At 36.1% G+C, this 23,786-nt stretch overlaps 2 protein-coding genes across 3 annotated transcripts in view; one reads left to right on the top strand and one right to left on the bottom strand.

Moving 5' to 3' along the window:
* Positions 1 to 21,229, top strand: part of Capn7 (calpain 7) — a 42,434-nt gene extending 21,205 nt beyond the window's left edge. The window contains exons 9-21 of one of the 2 annotated variants that reach the window (XM_020173082.2): positions 699 to 792; positions 1,971 to 2,117; positions 3,473 to 3,579; positions 4,452 to 4,572; positions 9,210 to 9,354; positions 9,498 to 9,597; positions 10,165 to 10,300; positions 10,797 to 10,872; positions 13,728 to 13,873; positions 14,936 to 14,998; positions 15,754 to 15,884; positions 16,522 to 16,614; positions 16,701 to 21,229. In XM_020173082.2, coding sequence (XP_020028671.1) covers positions 699 to 792; positions 1,971 to 2,117; positions 3,473 to 3,579; positions 4,452 to 4,572; positions 9,210 to 9,354; positions 9,498 to 9,597; positions 10,165 to 10,300; positions 10,797 to 10,872; positions 13,728 to 13,873; positions 14,936 to 14,998; positions 15,754 to 15,884; positions 16,522 to 16,614; positions 16,701 to 16,845 — 1,504 coding nt within the window. In that variant the 3' untranslated portion in view covers positions 16,846 to 21,229. The remainder of the gene's footprint in view (positions 1 to 698; positions 793 to 1,970; positions 2,118 to 3,472; positions 3,580 to 4,451; positions 4,573 to 9,209; positions 9,355 to 9,497; positions 9,598 to 10,164; positions 10,301 to 10,796; positions 10,873 to 13,727; positions 13,874 to 14,935; positions 14,999 to 15,753; positions 15,885 to 16,521; positions 16,615 to 16,700) is intronic. The other variant, XM_074043873.1, reaches the window with a different exon arrangement.
* A 1,053-nt stretch (positions 21,230 to 22,282) lies between these two features.
* The window catches only part of Sh3bp5 (SH3 domain binding protein 5), a 65,985-nt gene continuing 64,481 nt past the window's right edge, over positions 22,283 to 23,786 (bottom strand). Inside the window, exon 9 of the mRNA XM_020173085.2 lies at positions 22,283 to 23,665. Coding sequence (XP_020028674.2) covers positions 23,448 to 23,665 — 218 coding nt within the window. The 3' untranslated portion in view covers positions 22,283 to 23,447. The remainder of the gene's footprint in view (positions 23,666 to 23,786) is intronic.

Raw genomic sequence — 23,786 nt, 5'->3', positions numbered from 1 at the left:
TTAAGTCCTAAGATGAATTAGTCTTTAATTTCAGCTATTTGCCATGTAAGTAAATAATTTTGCAATATGTTTGATTGGATCCAAATGTATTTTAAGAGAAAATTGGTACTGATAGTTCTTACCTTATTGTGTAATTCTGTGTAACTTTAGTTTAGTTTAGGTACTTAGTGCCTTAGCTGTAATTAATTAAAATGGGCTTTTGTATCTATTTAACAGATGATTTATTAAAGTATATTGTTAAAAATTGAGTACTTTTCAGAATATTGTGAAACTTATGCCCTATTTTATGATCTCATAAAATACTTTCTTAAGCTTAAGCTGGGTGTGGTGGTTCATGCCTGTAATCCCAGCACTTGAGAGACTGAGGCAGGAGGATTATGAGTTTGAGGCCAGCCTGGGTTACATAGCAAGTTCCAGGCCTGTCTGGGTTACATCATGAGACCCTGTCTCAAAAAAGCCAACCAAACAAAAAAACCTGTCTTAAACTTTCTATAAGCACATACAGTAATTAAGCACTTTAATTAGGCCTACTATGGGAAAATATTCTTGTGTTTATTGTTATCAAGTTGCAAAGATAATAATAGTATGTCTAGTCTAAACAAATGGCAAATGTTTAAGTGAAATATGAAATATTTAGCATAGTAGTTGATATTGAATATTAATGTTGGTATGTCAATATTTATTTTTCTTACCCAAAGCATAATTTACCCTCAGAATAAGGATGGTGAACCAGAGTACAATCCATGCGGAAAGTACATGGTAAAACTTCACCTCAATGGTGTCCCAAGAAAGGTGAATAATGTCTCTCCTTTTCCCCCAATCTCTTCCCTTCCCCTGCTTTGAGAGTTGAGTGGAAGCAGTTAAGAAATGTTATCTATGTAAACATTTTAAAAGTCAGTCTAGTTAATTTTGATTCTGTGATATTATACATATTACTATCAATAGCTGTTGTCTGGGAGTACCCTTTGAGAGTCACTGTAGGTGATTACTTAAAAACGAAACAAAATTTTTAAGAGTGGTTTTTCAGAATTTTTTTTTTTTTTGGAAGGTACTGGGGTTTGAACTCCTTCTTGCTAGGCAGGCATTCTACCAGTGAGCCATGTCTCCAGCCCCAGAACTTTAATTCTTAAATAACCTCTTGTTTAAAGATTTTTGCAGTGCTAGGTGCAGTGATGCATACGTGTAATTGCAGTTACTTGAGAGGCTGAGGTGGGAGGATTGAGAGGTTTGAGGGTAGCTTGGACAGTGAGACCCTTTCTCAGAAATCTTTGAAAATGCAGTTGCATAATCTTTCCATTAGTTTTAGATCAGAATTCATACTTCTTCCAAATCATTTTTAAAATATGAATTAGGTACTATATCTTTGTAGTAATTGTTTCCTATTTAAATGTATTTTTTAGCCATAATGTTCCACTTTTATAATTACAGCTTGAGTCTTTTCATAGGTTTAAACTAAAATGGCAGTTAATGGTGTTGGTATTTAAAAGTAAGACTTATTTTTTGGTTGTTGTGGGTTTTGTTTGTTTGTTTGTTTTTGAGACAGGATCTCAAATAGCTGAGGCTAGCCTAGAACTTGCTATATAGCCCAGGTTGGCCTCCCGCCTCAGCCTCCCATGTGCTGAGATTACAACATGCCTAGTAGTGAGGATCTTCTGTAATTATTTTATATAATATGTATTCTAGAATTCCTAATAACTTTGGTGGCAGTTACATGGCATATAACTTAACTAGTGGTTTACCTGTCAGTGAGATTAGCTTGTAAGGCTGAATAAAGACGTCATATTAAAATGATCAGTTTATAATTGATTAGCTTCTAGAAACATGAAGCTATCACTATCTTAATAAAAGGTATATTGTGCCTTTTATCAGTATGATAAAGTATGAAAGGTATTCTGTTTTTATTGTTTTTCCTTGAGAGGATTTAAAAATTTTTTTGTTTCACCTAAGGTGGTTAATGCTCTCTTTTCCAGGTGATAATTGATGACCAATTACCTGTTGATCATAAGGGAGAATTGCTGTGTTCTTATTCTAACAATAAAAGTGAATTATGGGTATCGCTAATTGAGAAGGCATACATGAAAGTTATGGGAGGATATGATTTCCCAGGATCTAACTCAGTAAGTAGTAGATGGTATGATCCAGACATAGGCTTATGCTGTCTAATATGACTATATTTTAAACTTGAAAATTTATAATTTTTTCCCCATTTTTATTAGCATGTATTCGTTGTATATGGGGGATTCATTGTGCCAATTTCCAATAGCCTTAGAGATGTTTTCATTATGGAGAAAAAAAAGCAAATTATCAACCCTTGAGAAATGTTGACCAGTCCTCTTATTATGGGTTATGTATTTTCTTGGGTAAGGATAGCACATTGTGTAGAATCTGTATCCAGAAAAGTCTAAGATGTATGTGTCTGTTGTTACGTTGAATTACAAAGCCAATGGGTCATATTGACATCCTTATGTATATTCTTATTTGTAAGTTCAGGCATAAGGAGTTTTTTCCAACCTTAATACAATCTGTAAAAAAAAAAATTGAGCCATGTGCCAATGTCCTTTTGTTGTATGAGGTAAACTACTTAAGACATAAATTAGATTAGTATGACTTTAAATCTGGACACTTAATCAGACTGTGGCCTTATCTTTCTTAGCTTGCTCTGTGTGTATGTGTGTAGTATAATAACCATCTGTCAGGGTTTATAAAGTTTAAATGAAGTAATATATGCAAATCACTGGTCATTCATATAATTAGTTTCCTTGCTAATACCAGGCCTCCTCCACTCTTCAGGGTCTTACATTGCTAGTCAAAGAATGTAAATGCCATAGTTGATTGCAGTAGGATTCTAGTAGTTTTTCTTCCCAGCCTACCCATTCAGTTACAACATCCTTCAAATACTTGTAGTTTAGTTTCATAATTCATTGCCTTTTTTAAATTTGGCAGCACTGGGGTTTGAACTCAGGACCTTATGCTTGCTAGCCAGGCACTCTTAGCTCTTGAATAACTCCACCAGCCTCTTTTTCTTTTTGGTGATGGGTTTTTTTGAGATAGAGTCTCAGAACTATTTCTCTGGGGCTGGCTTTGAACTTCTGCCTCCTGAGTAGCTAGGATTACAGGTGTGAGCCACCAGCACCCAACTTTCATTACCTTTTAATTTACCCAGGGCAGCACAGAGAAAGAATGGGAATGCACGTACAATGGTAGAAGTGACTATCATACTGTAAGAACTCACTAAATGGTAAATGACTGTTATCATCAATGTGTGTGTGTGTTTTCTGTTGTGTTTTGAGTTTTTCTCATATTTACCAGTACAACAATTCTCTTGTATCCAGGAAGAGCAGAAAAACAACTTTATTTTCTGATTTTTCCTCTAAAATCTTATACTAAAGCAATGAGATTTAATAGCTACCCTGAGGACTTATTTGAGAACTTAGAACAACATTGACAGCCCTGAAATGTGTTTATGTTTCAGAATATTGATCTTCATGCATTGACTGGGTGGATACCAGAAAGGATTGCTATGCATTCAGATAGCCAGACTTTCAGTAAGGATAATTCTTTCAGAATGCTTTATCAAAGGTAATCATTTTTTCCCTTTTTGTTTAGTAAAACAGACTATTTAAAAGCATTATACCTTATTTAGAGACTGCAGAAGTTAACACTTTTTACTCTTTTTTTTTTTTTTTTTTTTGAGACTGGGTCTCACTGTATAGTCCAGGCTGACCTTGAAGTCATGATTCTCCTTCCTCAGGTGCTCTTCTCCTCCCCCCAATCAAGTGCTAGGATTTCAGGTGTGTGCCGTGCCTAGCAGAAGCTGTCACTTTTAGATACCAGGGAAATTGTTTTATAAAACAGACTTCACTTTATATGGTTGCTATAGTCAGTCCTTAGTGATGATTATGATTAATTCAGATTGTAGATAATATAGAATATGTAATGTGGAAAAATTATTTTGTACTTACTAAGTACTTAACTAATTTTGAGAGAAGGTGGGAGAAGAGAGGTCTTGAGAATTTAAGCTTTAAGTGGATAATCCATATGTAGGGACTAAAGAATTATCCAAACAAATAATATACATTTAGTAGCAATGCAAGGAAACCCAGTGATTTGATAAATAAAATTATATCTATTTTTCAGAAGTGCATTTGGTAGTTCACATCTTCATCCTTATTTGTAAACTGAAAATTTAGCATTTTCTTTTTTTCACTTGATAGGTTTCTGCATGAGGATAAGTTGTGTTGAAAAAAAGGAAAAATGATAATTTATCTGACAGACTATAAATTAAAAATATCTTCTTGTTGATTCTTCATGGGTGTTAGGGGTGGCCCATTTTTCAAGAGTTCAGATTTGTGGAAATTTGCATGTATGCCATTAGACAAAAGTAAAGATACTATGATCTGATATTTTAAATGTGTTTTCCTTTAATTTCTTGCCTTTTGGGGTCATTCCAGATTTCACAAAGGGGATGTCCTCATCACTGCATCAACTGGAATGATGACTGAAACCGAAGGGGAAAAGTGGGGCCTGGTTCCTACACATGCATATGCTGTTTTGGATATTAGAGAGTTCAAGGTTATGCTTTAGATTTTTCTCCTATTTTTCTTACTTGATAAGACATTCCAAGGATCCAAAATGATTATCAGTTTTTTGGTTTCTGGCAAATCCAGGCTTATGTGGAGTTTTAAAATCATTCCATCTGTTATATTAAGCAACTTGACATTTACTAGTGGAAATTATGAAATTAAATGATGGGAAATGAAATGACAGTAGCAGCACAGATATTAATGACAGCACAGCAGCACTTTTATACCTCTTTCTTTTCTATAAAACTATCACAGATGAGGCGAATTACATAACCTCTAAGACTCTATACTGTATATTGGCATTTGAGTCAGTGTGGGAAAGCTCTAGAGCATGGTGGATACTGAGTAAATATTTGTGAAATGAGAGAAAAAAAAATAGGGAGATACCTGGGAATAAGACCTAGCAGTGGGTTTGTGTGAATGCATTTCTCTTCCTTGAAGTCCTTGCATGCTATATCAGGCCTGTCGGATCCTTTCTTGGCATGTATTTGGGCTAAGGTGTTAGTGTGATTTCATTACTTCTCAAGTGATTACTAGTAATTTTTTTTTTTTTTTTTTTTTTGCTAGTTACTGGGGGTTGAACTCAGGGCCTTGTGTGCTACCACTTTAGTCACACTTCCACCCCTTTTTTGTGTTTATTATTTTTGAGGTAGGGTCTCTCTGCCTGGGCTGGCCTGGACCATGAGCTTCCTATTTCTGCTTCCCTGTGTAGATGGGATGACAGGTGCCCACCACTGCATCTAGTCATTGACTGAGATAGGATCCCTTAAACTTTTTGCCTAAGTTGGCCTTGAACTATGATCTTTCTGGTTTCTAAACCTCCTAAGTAGCTAGGATTAAAGATTTCAGCAACTACACCCAGCCTGTTATTTTTAAATGAAAAGTTGATCAATTCTATGGATTAGAAAAATACAAAGATTAAGAGTCTTTAATAGAAAAAATAGGAAGAAGTCAGCAATAACAGACTACTCCTATTTATTAGATTGTTTTTAAAAATGTGACATACAGAATTATCATACTTCATTTAGCCGTGGGATACAATCCAGGATATTTGTCCATAAGCAATTTTGTTGTGCAAATATCAGGATGTACTTACACAAGCCTAGATGGCATAGCTTATGACACACCTAGGCTTCAGAGAGAGAGAGAGAGAGGGAGGGAGGGAGGGAGGGAGAGAGAGAGAGAGAGAGAGAGAGAGAGAGAGAGAGTGTGTGTGTGTGTGTGTGTGTGTGTGTGTGTGTGTGTGTGTAAGACGTCTAGGGCCATGATGAACAAAACATGAGATTAAATCAGATGCAAGAGAAAAACAATGCAATCAAGAGACAGGGGAAACAGATATATGAGATGCATATGGCTGTTTGCTGACCTAACATAGAATACTGTTTTACAATGAACTTTTTTTTGTGGTACTAGAATTTGTAACTCAGGCCCTCGTGCTTGCTAGGAAGGTGTTCTTCCACTTGAGGTACTCTGTCAGCATTTTTCTGTATTGGTTATTTTTGAGATAGGGTCTTGCTAACTATTTGCCCAGCCTGGCTTTGAACCCCAATCCTCCTGATTTCAGCCTCCTGAGTAGCTAGGATTATAGGTGTAAGCCACTGGCATCCAGCTAAACTTCTTAATAAGTAGGAAATACTCTAATCATAAAAAAATATAGTAAATGTATAAGTGAGTGCATAAGCATTTGTTATCATTATCAAGTACTATGTACTGTACATATATATATATATATATGTTGTGCTTTTATTCCATTGGCAGTGCAGTAGGTTTGTATATACCAGTATGACAATAAAAGAGAGAAGCCCAATACTCAGGAGGCAAAAGTAGGAGGACTGAGAGTTCAAGGTCAGCCAGGCTACATAATGAGACCCTGTTGCAAAAACAAACAAAACATAGTACTGAACAATAACATCTGTTATTTATAATTGTTTGGCTGGTGTTTATGGCAAGTTAGAATTCTAAGACAAGCCTCTCAGCTTATTTGGTTACAAATATGAGTAATGCATTGCACTATTACAGTGGCTGTGATGCTGTCACTAAGCCACAGGAAATTTTTCATTATAATCTTACGGGCCCACTGTCATGTATGTGGTCCACTGTTGATCAAATGTTATGTGGCCCATGTCAGTATATAAATTGTGAAGGCAGTAGGGACCAGCTATAACATTTTAAAATTGATGTCTCAAAACTTTACCGAATGTTATGTGGCACATGACAGTATATGAGTTGTGAAGGTAGTAGGGACCATATGACATTTTAAAATTTATAATCTCAACACTTTCTGAATTAGTATTCCAACTCCAACTATACTGTGTAAAATTATGTATTTCTTTAAAAGTTGTATTAAAGATGACTACTTAAAGCAAAACCCATAAAAGTTTACATGAAACCAAGCTTATAGGTTTGTGTTTATTTTGTAATTGTAATTTAATCACAGACACCAGCCAAGATACTGTAAATCAGTTGTTATTGTTCAATGCTGTGTATCTCTTTTATTGTTAGAGCATCCTTAGGGTTGGTATTAGTGGAATGTGATCAATAGTGAGATAATGGCTAGTGATTTAAGTTTAGATAATGAAACAATAGGAAAGTAAGCTTGAATTTGAGAAAAATTTCTGTGAAGATTTTATCATTTACTTCGAATAAGATTGTTCTGATTATTCATAGGAAACTAGATAACATGTTTATGAGAAAAATAGGAAACAAAACATTTAAAAAATTGCTGAATCCAGTAATTAAATTAAAATAACAGCCTTTCCAGTTAAAAATTAGTAGCATTAGTCACAAAATGTCAACCCCTTATAATGATTCTGTAAAGATTGAGACATTTTATTAGAGCATGTGCACATGGAATAAACTGGCCCAATGACAGTTTTCTTCACTGTGACTGCTCACATTTGCATATGGCCCTATTTCTTTCAGTTTATGTGGACTCTACAATTAGGGTTGGTCTTTGCCTAAAACCTTTGTGTATGTTGTAATAGGAGGGTTTTCTCCAGAATTCTTTTATTGGGCATATATTTGAAGTTTCCTGGGTTCCTCATTTTTATGGTTTTGTTTTTGCTGTATACATTTTGTGACATTTATGTACTTCTGACTTCTAAAATATTTCCATGTCTATCTCATTTGGGCACTTATCTTTAGGACCTCTTTTTTTTTTTTTTTTAAATAGAGTTAGTCTTAAAGCTGCCCATAACCTTATACCATTGTGGCTTTCTTTACTTCAGATTTTCTTATTAATATTAATACTTCCATAAAAACATTATCCTTTCTGTTTGACTGTCTCTAACCTGCTTGCATGTTTAGTCCCAGCTATCCTCCCTTTGCATCATTTTGTGTCTCCCCCTGGAGGTAATGTTCCATAGACTACTGTGGAGGAGCATCTCTGGTTGACACTGCTTCCTTTCAGTCCACATGTCCTATCATTACATTTCTGAACCTGTCCAAGGCTTTTCCTTTGCAACTACTCAGAAATAACTACAGAAATGGAATGTTTCAGCATAAATCAGATTCTTTTTTTTTTTTAATTCCTTCCTGTATTCTGGGCCCTTTAAGTTGCTGATTCTCAGCTTTCAATAAAAATCTGTAGCCCAGATGTCCTTGAATGTCCCTAATGCCTGGGACCTGTCTCTGAAAAGCTTAGCTGAAGTTTCTTCTCTTTCATGTTCCCCGTTTAGGGAGTAGAGTTCTGAAATAAGGGAAATTTCCTGCTCATGGAGAACTGTGTTTTATGAAAAGAAAGGAATTGGAGTTAAATGTCTGTTAACTGATGTGTGGTAAGGCACAAGTTGTATAGAAAAAAATTGAGAAAATAATCATATTAATGAAGCTTCTAGGGAATGTAGCCAGAGAAAAATGAGCCTTTGTCCAGAAATAACGTTTACTCTAGCCCACAATTTGCCACCATTTAAAATACCAAAGGAATGTCTTTTTGTTTTGTTTTTTTTAATATCCCCAACCAATTTGATTTAGAATATCATTAGAAAAATTATTAGCTGGGTACTGGGGGCTAAAGCCTGTAATCCTAGGTACTTGAGAGGCAGAGGTCAGGAGGATTGAGGTTTGAAGCCAGCCCAGGCAAATAGTTTCACGATGCCTTTTCTCAAAAATACCCAACACAGAAAAGGACTGGCAAAATTAAGGATTAGTGATGAGATTGTGAGAGGAAAGACTACATTAGAGTCAAAGTGATAATGAGTACTGGAAAATAAGATGGGACTAGAATAGAAAAGGCTTTGAAAAGTCAGAAGATACTTGATGCTCTGAGGCAGTGCTGTCCAGTTGAACTTCCTACAGTGATGGAGATGTTCTGTACTGTCCAATGTATTAGCTTATAGCTACACATGGTCACTGAACATTTAAAATGTGGTAATTGACTAAGAAGCTAATTTTTTAAATTAAAATTTATTCACATGTTGCGGTTAGTGAGTACAAACCACAGCATAGCTCTTGGGAATAGATAACCATTTACAGTTTTTGGTCAGATATATGACTTGGTGAAAGTGTTAAGGTGTTAATTTGAAGGGAAAAGAGTAAGTACTCAAAATTTACGCCCTCTAATAAGAGAATGATATAATAATATGGTAAATTAGCAACTTAATACTTTTTGTTTCTTTATATTTGTAGGGCTTGCGATTTATCCAATTAAAAAATCCTTGGAGTCATTTACGTTGGAAAGGAAGATACAGTGAAAATGATGTAAAAAACTGGACTCCAGAGTTACAAAAGTATTTGAACTTTGATCCTCGAACAGCTCAGAAAATAGATAATGGTAAATATCTTACTGTAATTTTGATACCATTTGTTTGTCAAATACATGGCATGTTTTAATGAGATGAAATGTATTTTACTGACTTAAGTCATTTATCATTAAGACTTTTATTAGGTTAACAAAGACATTATATATATTTTCAGGAATATTTTGGATTTCCTGGGATGATCTCTGCCAGTATTATGATGTGATTTATTTAAGTTGGAATCCAGGCCTTTTTAAAGAATCAACATGTATTCACAGGTAACTTTTTATACATTGCAGAGTATGCTTTATAGTACTCTCCAATTTTTAAAAATTTTCTTTTTTGCAGTACTGGGGTTTGAAGTCATGGTCCTGTGCTTGCTGTTTAGGTGCTCTACCACTTGAACCATGCCCCTGCCTCTTTTTCTGCTTTAGTTATTTTTTGGATCGGATCTCTCAGTTTTGCCTGGTGTGAGCCTTGGACTGTGGTCCTGCCTATGCCTGCTGCATAACTTGGATTATAGACATGCTTGTTGGTTTGCCTGGCAGGACTTGAACCATCATTCTTCTCCAGAGTAGCTGGGATTACAGATGTGTACCACTCACTATGCTTTCCAATTTTTTTTAATGTAATGGGTAATTTAGGAGGGCTAAAATTCCCTCTCTTTGTCATGCCCACGGATAATTGTAATAGTTGTTTTCTTGCTATATTTCTTATTTTTTAAAAAAATAAAACCAGAAATTCTGTTAGTTTAATTGTATTTGAAGCACTTTTTAAAATAGTGTTACATTTTAGCTCAATAAGAAATTTAACCACTACCATCTTTATTGACTTTTATCTTTCAGTACTTGGGATGCTAAGCAAGGACCTGTGAAAGATGCCTATAACCTGGCCAACAACCCCCAGTATAAACTGGAAGTGCAGTGTCCACAAGGGGGCGCTGCAGTGTGGGTTTTGCTTAGCAGACACATAACAGACAAGGTACAGCTACCCATCTATTGGCTTAGTACAGAAATTCAAATATGGACTAATTAATACATCTATAATTTGATCACCAGCTTGTTTTACTTATTTGAGAAAACACCATTGTAGGGGCATATATATAAACAAATATTTTCCTCCATTTCTATTTTATAATCATATACTTAAAATCTTGGTCAGAAATCATCTCTGAAGAAAAATGCGAAGGAGTTTTTTTTCAGTGAGGACTTGGGGTATGATGATACATACTTTACATCTTACAAATATGTGAAGAATATGCTGGAGGGGGTTTAGAAATGTTGAGTCATTAGTCTTGATTGTAAAAAATCTTAATACTTCATACAGTATAATCATGCATTGAATTGACAGTTTAATGCAGAAAAACAATGTTTACAGAATAGCTAAAAGGAGTACTCTTGAAATTATTATTTTTTTTTAACATTAAGAGCATTTTGAGCCCATTTTCCTAACTACCTTGGATTCTTTGTGATTGTAGGATGATTTTGCAAATAATCGAGAATTTATCACAATGGTTGTATACAAGACGGATGGCAAAAAAGTTTATTACCCAGGTATGTTTACTAGCCAAGCACACATTAAAACAAATGTTTGTTTACATGATGGTTGAAAATGACAGATCTTATGTAGATGACATGTAGGGTTGGGTATTTAGGTTGCTTTGTTTTTTTTTAATTTAGGGACTCCAGGAATTTGGGATGTATATTCTTGAACACTGTCATTAGACAGTGTTCTTTTATTTCTGAAGTGTACAGAAGTGAGATCACATGAGGTTCTATAAGCCACAAAAAGAGTTTGTAAAGTGCCTGCCTAGCAAGCATGGGGCCCTGAGTTCAAACCCCAGAACCATCAAAAAAAAAAAAGTTTTGGCTTTCATCAGGAAAATGACATGATCTAATTTTTAATTTATTTTTTTAAAAAGTGCATTCTTATGCTTTGGAGAAAGCCACAAATGGAAGCAGAAAAATCAGTTAGGCAATTCTATTTATGTGAGAAATGATTAGTACAAGTAAAATAAGGAGAGGAAAGATTTGAATTTCAGTAGGATTATCAGGACTTGTTGAGAAGCAAAAAAAGAATCAAGGATTGCTTAAACTTTTTTGGCTCGAGTATAGAAAAGTGTAATAGTTACTAAATGGGCAAGAATTGGTGTAGAGGGAGGGAGTAGATTTGTTGAGGAGTAAAATCAAAAGCTAATTTTTGGTTAAACTTGGAGTACCTGTTATATATCCGAGTGAAGATCTCATGTGAATAAGTTGGATTTTTGAGATTTTTGTTTGTTTTGGTTTTTGAGACAAGCTCTTGCTACATGGCTCAGGCATGCTTTGAATTCATGATCCTCTTCCCTTTGCCTCCTGAGTGCTGAGATTGTAAGGATGAGCCACCATGCCTGATCTGAGTAGAGTTCTTTGGTAAAGTTAGGACTTCAGGTATTAGTTGAGGAGTCAGGGCATGCCGATGGCATTTGGAAACAGGACTATATAAATCATTTTTGGAGAGAGCTGTAGATATGGAGTTGAACACCCAGGACTTGACCCTTGGGTTCTTATACATCTTGAAGTTGAGCAAAGAGGTACTACAGAAGAACTTGATCAGAATGCCTTATGAAATAGAGTAATATTTGACATAACCCAAGCAAATAAAATATTTTAGGAAGAGGAAAACTGCATATGCTCTTTGAAAGGTTAAGTAAGATTAGGTTGGAGGGCTGGTGGAGTGGCTCAAGTTGTAAGAGTGCTAGTGGCCCTGAATTCAAATCCCAGTACCTCCAAAAAAACACAGAAAATTAGATTGGAGAAGATTGTTGATTTAGCATCCTGGTAGTCATTGTTGACCTTGACAAGAACAGGCTTGATCAAGAGGTAGGGCTAAAAACCTAAGTGGATTGGTTTAAGAAGAAATTGATGTAAGGAAGCAGTTATTGACATTTCTTTCAAGGCTATGTAAAGGGAATGGGCAGCAGTAGGGTAGATGGGATCAAAAGTGGTTTAAGTCTTACCAATTGATATTCCTAAGTTTTGCAGTGGGCACAGTCTATAGTAGGTTCAGTGATAAATATCAAGTTAAAATAGGTATTTTTCATATATTGGTCATTATAAAATTATTCCTAGTATGAAAATGTTATATGGCTTTTTAATTTCAAATATATTGGTTATTCCTTTTACTTTTAAAAGTAAAGATTACTTGCTCAATTGTTTGGTTTATGGGTTGTATGTGTGTGTGGTACTGGGGTTTGAACTCAGGGCCTTGTGCTTGCTGAGACATAAATTAAAAACTTTGCTCAAGACCACAGATATACCCATTCTTTTTCTCCTCTAACTAGTTCATACCACCTTCTAAGCATTAGAGAATAGGGATTTATTACTTGTTTGAGATGCTAAAATGTTTTTGGATAGGTCACATAAATATTCATTGGTCCTAGATAAACTAAATGATAAAGTGTTGATCTTAATCTACGTACAGTAATTGACATGCCTAAAATGGTTTTACCAGGTTTGATTGATGGGACTACCACAGAATATATCAGGCACTATTGTTAATAACAAAACAGTGAATATCCAGATTTTCTGAATAACCAGTTAGAGGCATAGATAAAATAAGTCATTCATATTATACAGGCAACTTAAAAAAGAACGGCTGTATAAAACAGCATAGATCATAAAACCATGTTGAGTGAAAAATAAAAGATATACACTATTCATTTTTCAGTTACATACAGGTTGAATGGGCATTTAACCTGTATATAACTTAAAATTATTCAAAATGCTTGGGACCTAAGTGTGTCAGATTTTTTTGTATTTCAAGACTTTATAGGTTGAACATCTCTAATCTGAAAATCAGAAATGCTCTGAAATTCATCACATTTTTGATTTGGTGATTAGGGATGTTCAAGCTGTAGTCAAAAAACAATTTTGTTAATTCATCCATTTTTAGGATGGTGTGTATTAAAGTCTGAAAAGATATCTACCAGTTCCATCAGTGGAAGAGTGTAAGACAAAAGTTGTAGTTAAAAGGGACCTTGTTTTATAAGAAAGCTAATGTGACCCCAGAGATGTTAATTCTAAGTGGTGGGTATATAAATATATTTTTCTATACCTTTTCTGTATAGTGAAATTTTTTTTTCACCTGAAAAGCAGCTAATCCTGACTTAAAATTCTTTACTACAGAAAAATGAAACACAGAGCAAACAGCGGGGATTATTGAAATGAAAGGTACTGCAAATAGCAAGGATTATTTTCTTTCAAAGCATATATTCCAAAAGATTGCTTTTACTTGCGAGAAACATAATTCACTATTATAAAGACCAAATAAATTAAGGGATTCTTCTGTCCATTTACTTTTCCTGTTACCAACCATAAAACTTCAAAAACTAAGGAAAGAAAATTCTTTTCTGTATTTGTCTCTGCAGCTGACCCGCCTCCATACATTGATGGAATTCGAATTAACAGCCCTCATTATTTGACTAAAATAAAGCTGACTGCACCTGGGACCCATACCTTTACCTTAGTGGTTTCTCAGTATGAAAAACAGAATACAATTCACTACACGGTCCGGGTAAGTAAGGCCAACATACAGTGACAAAATGGTAATATAAAGTACATTTTTGTACTCTGCTTTAGTAAGTGGAATTATCTGAAAATACGTTTATTTAATATAAATATATATTTATATTTATAATTAAAATTTATAATATATATAATCTATAATTATTAAATATATATATTAAATATGTGTACGTGTGTGTGTGTATGTGTATATATATATATATATATTTTTTTTTTTTTTTTTTTTTGAGACAGGGTCTTATTTATGTAGCCCAGGCTAGTGATCTTCCTGCCTCCTGAGGGCTGGGAAAAAACTTTCTGGAAATTCATCATGCTCTATTTTTATATGTATTTAGCAATTAAATATTGTGATGTTTCTATAAAAAGTGTTTTTGAGAAGTAATGTTTTACTTTGAATAATATTTTGAATGAAGTTTACATTTTCACAGTAATAGTTTAGTCCTTACATAACGTGGTTATGTTACATTAATAAATTCATTTCACAGGCAAGGAATAAAAATTCTTTTAGCCTAATATTTTAAAAAGACTCATGAGGCTGAGGCAGGAAGATCATGAGTATGAGGCCAGCTTGAGCTGCATAGGGAGACCTTGTCTCAAAGACAACTATGAATTTTTAAATTCCTTATAAACACACTTACTGCTCTTGGGTAGCTGGGAAGGTCAGTATAATTTTGTCCCACATAGATTTGTTTGCCATGTTTAAATAAAGAAGTTCAGTTTGAGTAGTAGGCTTTTAGTGATAAAAGGGACATTAGGAGCTGTTGCCACGCCTTCATTCTTCAGGTGCAGAACCAAGGCCAGGAAAGATTGGGTTTGTCTTGAGTCACATGCAGAGGCAGAGAAAGCTAAGGCAAGATCCGTAGTTTTCCAATTCCCAGTTCATTAAACCAGACTTGATCCCAGGCTACCTATTGTATATGCCAACTAATTTTTTAGGCTTAGAATATACTCAATATATTCTTTAATCACTTTGATGTTTTTGAAAGTATAAAGTTTCTCAGTATAATCTGTTTTGGTGTGTATGCTGGGTTATTTATTTATTTTAATCTAGGTATATTCAGCATGCAGCTTTACTTTTTCAAAGATTCCTTCACCATACATCTTATCAAAACGGGTAAGAAAATTCTTCTGGGGGGTTATAATCTCAGAATTCTTTTAGAATTACCTCATGCTACTGTTTCTCATTTATTCCTCATAGTTAACTTGTTAAATAAAAACAGTTTGGAGTTTTACAAGAATGCAGGGAAATGTTAGTAGCTTCCAGTCTCAGTTGGAATACAGGATCTTAAATGAGCAACAGGGCTGGTGGAATAGCTCAAGTGGTAAAGTGCCTGCCTAACTAAGTGTGAGGCCCTGAGTCCAAGCCCCAGTACCACCAAAAAAAAAAAAAAAAAAAATTAGGTGTTTCTGTGAAAAAAAAGATTAACATAAACTTTGGTTTCTAGAGATGTCCATATGGATGAATCTTTAATTTGACAACTTGCAGTATGGGCTAAATGTGTGTGGGGAATTTCTTACAGGGAGAATGACTTTTTTGGTTTTGTTTTTTGTGGTACTGGGGCTTGACGAAGGGCCTTCACCTTGAGCCACTCCACCAGCCCTGTTTTTGTGAAGGGTTTTTCAAGATAGGGTCTCACAAACCTATTTGTCCAGGCTGGCTTTGAACCTGATCTCTGCCTCCTGAGTAGAAAAGGATTACAGGTGTGAGAATGACTTGATTATGACTGAGATGGAGCGTTATGGTGACTGTCAGTAGCATAGACTGGTACAATGGGGTGGAGCCACAAAAAAAGAAAAAAAAGAATAGGGAATTGCTTTATTTTTAAGGTGGAAAGGAATTTTGTTAATATAAAAACTTTGTTTTATTAGATTAATGGAAAGTGGAGTGGTCAGAGTGCTGGAGGATGTGGAAATTTCCAAGAGACTCACAAAAATAACCCCATCTACCAATTCCATATAGAAAAGACTGGGCCGTTACTAATTGAACTAAGAGGACCAAGGTTTGTGATGATGAGTAGCTTTCTTAATGGTGTTATAATGAAAACAAAGTTAGGGGAGGAAAGTTTAGAAACAAATCTATATAAGTAAGGCTATTTTATTATGATGGCATTATAGATAAATAGGGAAAGGACAGTCTCCAGTAAATGGTATGGAACAATAAGAGCATCCATGTGTAAGACATGGTAATCAGAACCCATTAAATGTGAAAGGCAAAACAGTAGAGCTTCTTGAAGGTAATGTTTATTTGGTGTGAAATTTAACATTTTTTTCTTAATTTGATTTGGAGTCTTGTGTCTAGCATATGCTGACCACTTCTGTAAATTTAGATTTTGTTTTATCATTTAAATTATTCCCTGGGGAGCCTGTGGTAAAAGTATAGTCTCTTTAAGCCTAAAGCTGGCATAGTGGCTCAGGCAGTAAGAGTGAGTGCCTAGCAAGGGTAAGGCCCTCAGTTCAAGCCCTAGTACCACCAAAAAGACGACTTTACAGCTTTGAATAGTGTTTTACTAATTAGGAGTAAAAATAGCATGGTTTCAGAGTATCGCTTCCTCTTGTTAGAGGAGAAAGTATACACATGCTCTGATAGCATTTTGCATTATTTACTAATATGGTGATGCTGTGTGTTTTTAACACCAGGCAATATAGTGTTGGATTTGAGATTGTGACCGTTTCCGTGGTGGGAGATCCTGGTCCACACAGCTTTCCAAGGAAATCTAGTGGTGACTATAGGTAATGTTGGCATTTTGATTGTTCCCGTGTATACTTTTTGTAGCATCACCTCCCATAAAGCTTATTCTCTTTTTCTCTGAATATAGATGTGGATTTTGCTATCTGGAATTAGAAACTATACCTGCTGGGATCTTCAATATCATTCCCAGTACTTTTCTGCCTAAACAAGAAGGACCTTTTTTCTTGGACTTTAATAGTATTATCCCCATCAAGACCACACAACTTCAGTGATGAAGAGATCTCAGCAAGGACTGGATTTTATACTTACCAAACATCACCTCTTCAAATGACCACACAAATCTTCAGGATGAGAAACACAACAGTCAGAATGGAATTAAATCTAAAACCATGTTAAGTGGAATCTGGTGCTTGTCAGTGTTTGGTAAGAGTTATATATACTCAGAATTATCTTAATTACTTAGAAGTACTGTTTACATTGGTTTTGTGTATATAGAGTTGGCTTGCATTTAGGGGCCACTTTGTATAAAAAAGTGCATACAATTAGAGATTAGACTCAGACATCACTGTGAGATGCCTTTGCTAGAAGGGAACTGAGACTAGATGAGGGAGGTGAGGGCCATAGACTCATTGAGAGGAATAGCAGGCTATTTTAATATCCTGAAATACTTACATTGTGTTCCCTTTTTTACAGAGCATGTTGTAAGTTAAACCTGCTTGTGTTGACACCACTGTACATCTGGGGCAACTAATTACCAATGAATTGGGTCACTATAAATTTAATTTTGCATTATTTATGACTTTAAATGTTTTATTGTCCTGATTATGAAAAAATAAAGCTTTAAGAATTACAGTTATCTTAGCATGAAGATGTTCATGCTTAAGAATGAAGGTTGTTGAGCCAGGTGCCTGTGGCATATGCCTATAATCCTAGCTACTTGGGAGGCTGAGATCAGGCGGATCTTGGTTCAACAAGGCCAACCTAGACAAACAGTTCAGATGGACTGGAGATGTGACTCAAGCAATAGAGAGCCTGCTTTGCAAGCATGATGCTCTGATTTCAAACCCCAGTCACACCTAGAAAAAAAAGGAAGGTCGTCAAGATGAGATACATATCTTGCATTGAAGTGTAGAGAGAACTGAGATATATTTGCTGTTCCAATTTTAATTTTTTTTAATCAGGTTGGTGAAAGTAGTAATGTGAGACATTGAAGACATTACAGTTTTGCTCATACAGTCTTTTTAAACTGCTTTATAATTCAGTGTGAAGAAAGTAGTGATGGGGTTATACAGTAGTCAGAAAAAGTAAATTGTCAAGAACTAGTGTCATAGAAATTCCCAGCTGTTTACATAAAAATCAGAACTGGATTTTAAAAGTCTGAAAAATAGGGTGGGATTTTCATTGTCTCTACTTTATAATTATCAAAACCTTTTATTTTGTATTTCTACTGTCTTTAATTGAAATAAAATCTTTGTACTTATGGAAATTGCATATTTAACTTAACTTGACTTATTAAGCTTTCATTTAATGTGTTCCATGTGAAAGAGAACAGATTATTTACATGAAAATGTATGCTTCAAAAATATCTGTTCTTTTAATTCACTGGCAAATTGAGATTCCACTTGGAATACTTAGGACTTTAAATTTTAGCATATTAATTTCAAGTGGATTAAACTGGCTAAAGCTGATCAGGATGCAAACTGAATTATAATACCTAATCCAAATCTAATAGAGAAGACTTGTATGTGAACAATACATTGTAGTGTTGAGTTCTATAACAGAGCTCCAAATTGAATGCTAACAGATTATAAGAGAAAGATTATTTGGACTAGAATAGAAAAACTTATTTGAAGAATTTGTATTTTAACTTGAACATTGAAGCTACGACTTCAAAAGGCAAACTGTAAAAAGTAGCCATTATTTACTATGTCCGTTTTTCTTTTTAATATTCCTAGTGGCTGAATGAAGTATAGGCACTATTGTTTCTTTTCAACAACTGACGAAACAAGCCTGAGGGACTAAAGTTCTTGCCCCAGATTCACAGCCCTCTATCCAGAGCCAGGGGCAACAGGCTATAATTAAAGTACACAGTCACACATGGGACCTATATTGTAGGAAGGAAGGTAACTGCATTCAGTGAGTTGGAGACAAGCAGGGAAATTGCCCAGGCCCTTCTGAGGTTCTAAATCACAACAATGGGACAGATACAAAATGGAAAAGAAACTAGTTAGGAACTGCTAAAGGGAGATAGAGGATGACTCAGGTTTCTAATTTTAGTATGGGCACAGATGCTCAGATTCAGAGAAGATACTTTTTAAAGTAAAATTGTTGAGAAAAATACAAATCTAGAAGGAGCCCTGTGGTGTAATTTACTGTGGTTACCTCAAAAGTCAAGTCAAATGTGAACTAAAATGGCTAGGAACTGATTTTTTGGAGGAAATACTAAATTTTTAGAAGCAGTAACTGCAAAGACTGATAATAGGAACTACAAGATACCAAGAGGGGTGTATGTGAAGAAATCAAGAGAATAGGCAGTTCCCAGGAGAGAATAATTAAATTTCAGACATAGCAGAGAGAAGGTAGAAGGCTGCACTATCAGGAGCCAGGCTGCTTCATCCTAGAAATGTGAGAGGAGGGATTATGGGAAAGGGGAGCCAGGGCCAAAAGTTGTGTGCATTCCCTTTCTAGTGTAGGAGACAAGCAGGTGGCAGGTTTATGGGAAATGAGAAACCAGATTAGTATCAAGTCCCGGTGCGCAAACAAGGGCTGTAGCACTATACCTTCATTTTCTAGGCTTTATTGTCTTCACTCAGTCATTGCCAAAAGGCTAAGAAGAAATTGGCTTTGTCTTCTTCAAAACATAGGAAAGCGCCAACGTTAGAAAAATCCCAGGTCAGGTGTGCTAGTGTATACCTGTAGTCCTAATTACTAGGGAGGCAGACCAAGAGTTCCAGGTTAGCTCAGGCAAAAGTTAGCCAGATGCTCTCAAAAACAGAAGGTTTGGGGATATGGTTCAAGTGGTCAAGTGCAAGGTGCTGGATTCAGTCTCCAGTACTGGTGTGTGTTGGGGGGGGGAGTGGAATCCATCTTGCTCCCATTCTCTGCAAGTACTTTAAGAGGTAAATTTCTAAATGCTCACCATCTCTAGTCATAAAGGAAATGCAAATCAAAACCACACTTAGATTCCACCTCACCTCTATTAGAATAGCCATCATCAAAAACACCACCAACATGTGTTGGCAAGGATGCGGGGAAAAAGGAACCCTAATCCACTGCTGGTGGGAATGCAAGCTGGTACAACCACTCTGGAAAAAAATTTGGAGGCTCCTTAAAAAGCTAAACATAGATCTACCATTTGATCCAGCAATACCACTCTTGGGGATATACCCAAAAGACTGTGACACAGGTTACTCCAGAGACACCTGCATACCCATGTTTATTGTGGCACTATTCACAATAGCCAAGTAATGGAAACAGCCAAGATGCCCCACTACTGACGAATGGATTAAGAAAATGTGGTATCTATACACAATGGAATTTTATGCAGCCATGAAGAAGAACGAAATGTTATCATTCGCTGGTAAATGGATGGAATTGGAGAACATCATTCTGAGTGAGGTTAGCCTGGCCCAAAAGACCAAAAATTGTATGTACTCCCTCATGTGGACATTAGATCAAGGGCAAACACAACAAGGGGATTGGACTTTGATCACATGATAAAGCAAGAACACACAAGGAAAGTATGAGGATAGGTAAGACACCCAAAAAACTAGATAGCATTTGTTGCCCTCAATGCAGAGAAACTAAAACAGATATTTTAAAGCAACTGAGGCCAATAGGAGAAGGGGACCAGGAACTAGAGAAAAGGCTAGTTCGAGAAGAATTAACTTAGAAGGCAGCACACATGTGCAGGAAAGCAATGCAAGTCAACTCCTTGTATAGCTATCCTTATCTCAACTAGCAAAAATGCTTGGTCCTTCCTATTATTGCTTATACTCTCTCTTCAACAAAATTAGAGATAAGGGCAAAATAGTTTCTGCCTGGTAGTGAGGGGTAAGGGAGGGAGCGGGAGTGGGGGAGGGAAAAAGAAGGGGATGGGGGGAAGGGAGGAGAAATGGACCAAACAATGTATGCACATATGAATAGAATAAAAATTTTTTAAAAAAGGTATTTATACACAATGGGATTTTACTCAGCCATGAAAAAGAATGAAATCTTACCATTTGTAGGTAAATGGATGGAACTAGAGAACATCATTCTGAATGAGGTCAGCCAAACTCAGAAGACCAAAAATCGTATGTTCTCCCTCATATGCGGACTTTAGATCTAGGGCAAATGCAGCAATGTGGTTGGACTGGGACCACATGACAAGGGGAGAGCACTATTAACCAGGGTAGAGATCATCAGTTAGAGATGAATCAACATGGGTCATAACATGTGTACACGAAAGCAATGGTAGGAATATTTCTGTATAGCTATCCTCAACTCAACTAGCAAAAACATTTTGTCTTCCTTATTATGCTTGTCTCTTTTCTTCAACAAAACTAGTGATAAAGGCAGAATAGGACCTGCCTGGAACTGAAGGGGGAAGGGGGAGAAATGACCCAAACAATGTATGCACATGTGAATAAATGAATAAAATTTTTTAAAAGTAAATTTCTGATCAGTAATGAAATGTTCTTTTGATGCTTCGCCTTCTGAAAGGTAATATAAGGTACAACACTCAGTAACAGTTTAAGCCACACTCTGAAAATTAGACTGTGTAAGGTGTCTTTGAGAAATACTGCTCATAGGAACTTTAAGTCATCTCAATTTTGGCTGCCTTTTCAAATGGTGTCTCTTTTCTACAAAGGGGGTGACTGATGAGCAGTGACTTAATTGCAGAGAACAGTTTTTCCTAACAGTAATTCAAAAAAGTCTCAGTGACTTTCATTAGAGGTAGAATCCATGGTGTAAGGAGATTTTACATGTGAATTGAGTGGACCTGAAAATAGTGTCACTGGAGTTCAAGTACATTGTTTAGTATTGTTATTGTTAAACATAGTGAAAGGTTCACAAAGGTGAACTTCTTAAGATGAAATATTAAGAAAAAAAGTTTTACTTGGTAGTACTTTTTTTGGGTGGTACTAGGTTTTGAACTCAGGTCCTTGGGCTTGCTAGGCAGACACTGTACCACTTGAGCCACACCTCCAGCCCTAGGTAAAAACATCTTAATCCTCATGGTTTATTGGCACTTTCTCCTATAGAACACCTTAATATGAAATGCATGCATTAAAAATCCAGCACTTTAACGTTTCCAATAACTATCTGATTCTTCACCCCGAAAGCACTTTAGAATCAATCAGCTCATTCTCTGGGTTTGAGCCTCAGGCAGGAGGATTTTATCCTAGAAGACTGCACTGTTCAGTGAGGCCAAGAACCTCCTCCACGGAGCACCTTACCTGTACTCCCCTGCCATTGTGTCTCCTCACTGCTCAGCTTCAGTAGCAGCAAAGGTGGAATTGTAATTCAAGCCTTAATATTTGGGCTTAAATGAGAGAAAATGACTACTTCGCTGTGCTTCCTTTTAACAAGGCAAGAAAGAGGCCCAGAACAGATTTCAACAACATGGGGATTTCTTATTTGAAGTCACAAAAAGTTTTCTGAAGCAGGTGTTTTTTTTTTTTTTTGTTATTACACTCAAGGTATTAAGACAAGTACAAAATAACCTTGTAATTAAGATACTTTATCAGTCAATAAAAAAGGAGAAACCACTACAGTATGAAGAGATAGCCAAATGACTAATTGTATAAGCTGTGACAATACACAACATGAAATGGGGAGGTTGCTTTCTTTTAGAAATGCTAAATATTCGTAAAACAGGACAAAAAATACAGTGCTTTCAAAATGCATAACCATAAATACATAAAGAAAAGCAGTCTTAACACTACTATTAGCATAACAGACACCATTGCTTCTATTTTAACAGCCTTTGCCAACACATGCCTACTCCCTTTCCTAGCTTTAAGGATAATTTCCTCTAATGAATACTAGATGCAGCATAACTCTTAAATAATTTCATTTATTTTAAAAGTTACAACCTACAGGGAAATTAACACCTTGTCAATCTAGATAAAACAACGGCAACCATTCCTTACATGCACTTCTCAGAAAAAATCCCCTTGCCTGGTAGGAGAAGGTTATGCTATAGAACTTTCTCCCCCACAGCCACAAATTCCCTTCTATGCTACATCCCTGCTACCCTCAACCCCCTATCCCCACACTGGCATTCACCTTTCCCACCCCAAAAAGTGCAGTTCATGGTAGCCTTCCTAGGAAATGGTTTTAATGGGTGTCTCAGCATACATGCTTTTTAAAAAGCCCCCTCTGAATACCAGAGGTGATGAAAATGAATTGTGTTCTTGCATTTTTTTTTTAAACCTTCACTAGGTCAAAAAAAATGTGCTCTGAATACTTGAACTTTTAGGTGTCCTGGGATGTGCTGGGGAAAACACCTCAGTTGCCAGAGACTGAGGGTAAAAAAGTGAAAGAGATGCAGGCTGTGGCCCCCAGTTTGGCTAACCTTCCAGCCCTCTTCCTGGCTCGGTTCTTTCATAGGAACTAGTTATTGCTTCTACAACGCCGTTACAAGGAATGTCCCACAAAGTCTGTGATACTGCTCACAGCCTGCCTGCAACGACTCTGCTCTGAAAAACATACCAGCCCAAGAGTTCTTACCAGAGGGAAATTCTTTACCCCGTCAAGGTCACTGAAACTTGGTTAATGCAGTTTAGAGTAAATGTTTAAGAGTTGGCATATGTTAAATGATCATTGGCACAATGTTCTGAGTTTGGTATATAAACTGATTTGCACATGGGCCATAGTCCTGGATGGATCAGCCAATCTGCACCATTTTTATGTCAGCAATAATTCCGTCTCTTCCCTTTGAGCACTGGAGGGAGAGGTGCTTCATCTGGGTCTCCAACACTTGGCCGTCAGAGGAGGTGTTACTTTGGCTCTTACTCCTGCCACCAGTGCCACTGCTGTTGTTGAGACCTCGATTGTTGTTAGCTTTGTCACTTGTTTTATTCTCTGCTCCTTCTGCCCTGTCTCCTGTAGAGATACAAAGGTTACCACCAAGTGGGTATCTACAGTTCTAAGAGTTACTTAGGCACAAACCAATCAGCCAGCTCAGCCTTTGGAATTCTTGGTGTTGCTCATCATGCATATCACA

Source organism: Castor canadensis, chromosome 10 (assembly GCF_047511655.1).
Source record: "Castor canadensis chromosome 10, mCasCan1.hap1v2, whole genome shotgun sequence".
In the NCBI taxonomy this organism is placed as follows: domain Eukaryota; kingdom Metazoa; phylum Chordata; class Mammalia; order Rodentia; family Castoridae; genus Castor; species Castor canadensis.
Note: the sequence above shows the minus strand (reverse complement) of the source record. Positions and strands in the feature narration are given on the sequence as shown.